General features: G+C 51.4%; 1 protein-coding gene across 1 annotated transcript; it reads right to left on the reverse strand.

The window, feature by feature from the left end:
* Nucleotides 1-701: 701 nt before the first annotated feature.
* CSUI_002348 (uncharacterized protein) lies at nt 702-2,938 on the reverse strand. The gene is made up of 2 exons (XM_068062550.1): nt 2,510-2,938; nt 702-1,955 (listed from the first exon to the last, which is right to left on the reverse strand). The coding sequence occupies exons 1-2, from the start codon at nt 2,828-2,830 to the stop codon at nt 1,881-1,883; spliced, it is 396 nt and encodes a 131-aa protein (XP_067925479.1). The 5' UTR covers nt 2,831-2,938; the 3' UTR covers nt 702-1,880.
* Between the last annotated feature and the right edge of the window lie 7 nt (nt 2,939-2,945).

The raw sequence follows: 2,945 nt of genomic DNA on the forward strand, positions 1-2,945 counted from the left end.
TTTTTTCGCCCGAAACAACGTAACGCAAGTGTATTGCGATTTTTGCCGGCAGCGTTCGAAGCTCTGCAGAGCGGGTGGAGATAATCTCGAGGCTGCTCGGACACGATCCCGGCGTGATGCCTGTTCTTTGAGCTCAGAACGTGAGTCAGCATGGGGGCTGCTGCGCAGCTCCCAGGAGGGAGCTCGCTGGTGATCCGCAGGTCGGAGCGATAGCCTTCATTGGTGCTCCGCGCGTCACTACGAAGAGTGAGGCGGCACTTAAGCCCTACTGCACGCGTCGGCTGCTGCAAGGCCAGTTCGTCACCAGAGTATGCTCTACGGCGCGATGTCCTATAAAAGGAACCTGATACCAGCGAACGTCAATCAAAGCTGGTTCCCAGCTCTCATCTTCCCGCTGTGTAGTGCCCTGTTACGTCAAAAGAACACTAGACTCCGCAAGGCTGATTTAGTGGCTGACACTATGTAGCGCAGTCCAATATCGTCGGGACTCCTGCAGAAAGCAAGCCGCATACCCTTCTTTCGCCGGAAAGCGGCCTCCTATCGCTCCGGGTTCTAGCGTGGCCGCAAAAACTCCCAATGTGATCCCGGCCACTGAATTAACAGAACTTCAGCTGCTCTGGACCTGTGCCGGACTTGATAAACTTTGTCCTGCAGCCGGCCTGAGATGAACACGGCTTGTCTTGGGAGAACCTTCAACTCGGACATAGAAAGTAGTCGGCAACACAATGACTCAACCTGTATTGAATGCCGGCAGTGACAAAGAAAATACTCTAGAAATCCGACAGTTTTCACATGTGTTCTCCACACCGACAGGATATGCAGGGTCGCCGTTGTTTCTCCGCGGTCCAAGGCGATGGGGCGGGGGGCTAGAGTAAAGAGCTTCTCAGTGACAAATATCGGACGCCGGGTCGGGAATCATTTGGCCCGACGCCTAGCGTAGGTGATACGATAACAGAGTCGTCGGCTAGAGAAGTCAAAAGAGCTGGCTCCGATCAACCTTAGCCCCAAGTTCACTGCCTTTTCCCGAACGCGTTTATGCATTTGATTTTCACGCCCGCGGACTTCTTACTGAACCGCTCGCGTGGAGGCAACGTTCCCCTTGAGTCTTTGCCTTCGGAGGCTGACCGGGTGGTTTTTCTATGCTGTTTCTGAAGGTGGAGCAGGCCGCAATGGTAGTTCAATCATCACCCTCTCCCCCTAAGATCTAACCCCCCAAAAAGCGAACCTTTAGAAAGAACAACCACCTCCAAACAGCAGCGATGAATTTCACATCACCTGCAGCTAGCCAACACAGCCTACTGATTTTTGCCGTTATGTGTGACAAATTGGACTCCTCAGTGTGGTGCCTGGCGAGTCGGACATGGTGACGGCAAGCTAAGGAAATGGATACGCGTTGAGGCGATTTCTATGTACAACAATAGCGCACTGCATGTACGCACTGACATCATGCGAGAAGAGCACCCGGCTACCACGCACGGCCCCGCGGTGGGCACTTGACTAGAGTCATTAAGAAAAACCAAGTGCTCCGATACACCGATCAATCACGGTACATCGAAATTAAAAAAGTGATGAGCTGAAATGGATGGATGCTTCAAATCAGAGCTAACTCATCACGAAAGGGTCGTGTGCTTACAGAAGAGCCCGGAATGAGCGATGGACAGAAGCGGATGTAACAGAGGTAGTCTACCCTTCTCCCTATCCCGTAAACGCCAAAATGTAGTTAGTTACCCCCTTGTGCCTGGACTTCGGTAAGGCCACAGCACGGTTGTGGTATGGATTGTTGAGCCGACAACATAAATAACACACACAACCTCCCCTCTTCCAGAACTCTCTCTAGAACGAAGGGACAAGCTTTTCATTAGAACCTCGGGCGTAGAAAATCAAGAAGACCTAGTGGATGACCCTAATGCATGCCGAAGATAAACGACGGCTTCATCGATCGTGCTAGCACTTTTCTGCGACCAACACAACACAATCGAAAACATAAAATGTCGACAGTATGACTTGAGATGTTACTGACCTCCTCGGGGTGTCTTTTCCCTGAGAGCTTCCGGTCCACGTGAACTGCACAGGCGCACGTACTGCTACGTCATCCCCCTCTCCATCATGTGCCTATCAGAAGACGTAGAAAACCTAAGTCTTATATTTCTCGAAGTGTCTGTCTACCAGGTCTTCCCGAATTTCTACAAATGATCTATCTACCTGTCTAGAGTCAGAGGAAGATCAAGGCACCGTCCGCACTTGGGTTCCGTCGGGTACTTCTCATACAACCCATCTAACGCTTCACCAAAACAATGTATGACCCGGACTTCTTCCTAACTGGCCACGTGTATTCTGTTGAGGCCAAGCCGTTCTAATCAGTCGCCTCTGCAAGCCCAATTCTTACCGTAAAGAAACAGTCGTCTGTATGAAGCAAACACTCTGAACACTGTTTGAAAACAAACAAGTCTATGTACTAACATGGATACGTTTAAACTTGAGACACACTACACAGCCGACTCTGACTCACCTGGCCGCCACATCCTCCATCATCTGCAAGGAGACCCTCGATGGAAATTTCAATTTCTTCATCTCCTCCTCCTCCTTCTATACCTCCTCTCCCTCCACCCTCCGCTGCAGCTACTGCCGCCATAATCGCGGCTAAGCCTCCTCCGCCTCGCGGCTTTCCTCCTCCTCTTACACCTGAAGTCCCGCCTCTCTCTATAAGGACGACAGCTTTCGTACCATCACTACTACTTCCGGCCTTTCCACGTAGAGAACCATCCTGTTGAGTCTCATTGTCTTGTGTCCCTCCAGAAACGTGGAGATCACTCGATGAATTCCCCTCCATGTCATACGAGTTCGCGGCCTTAGGGGTTTCTTTCTTTTCTGAAATCCCCCTCTCCCCGGTGGCCAATAAGCGGCACCCCCCAGTGACTCCCCACTGAGAGTCACCACGAGCACAG

This window comes from Cystoisospora suis (assembly GCF_002600585.1).
Source record: "Cystoisospora suis strain Wien I chromosome Unknown contig_1001, whole genome shotgun sequence".
Classification (NCBI taxonomy): domain Eukaryota; phylum Apicomplexa; class Conoidasida; order Eucoccidiorida; family Sarcocystidae; genus Cystoisospora; species Cystoisospora suis.

Bases quoted from the DNA above. Each gene is read 5' to 3' on its own strand.
- CSUI_002348 (XM_068062550.1), bottom strand. From the start codon at position 2,830: ATGGAGGGGAATTCATCGAGTGATCTCCACGTTTCTGGAGGGACACAA. The intron at 1,956-2,509 runs GTGAGTCAGAGT...TGTTGGTCGCAG, and splicing joins ATGGAGGATGTGGCGGCCAG to AAAAGTGCTAGCACGATCGA.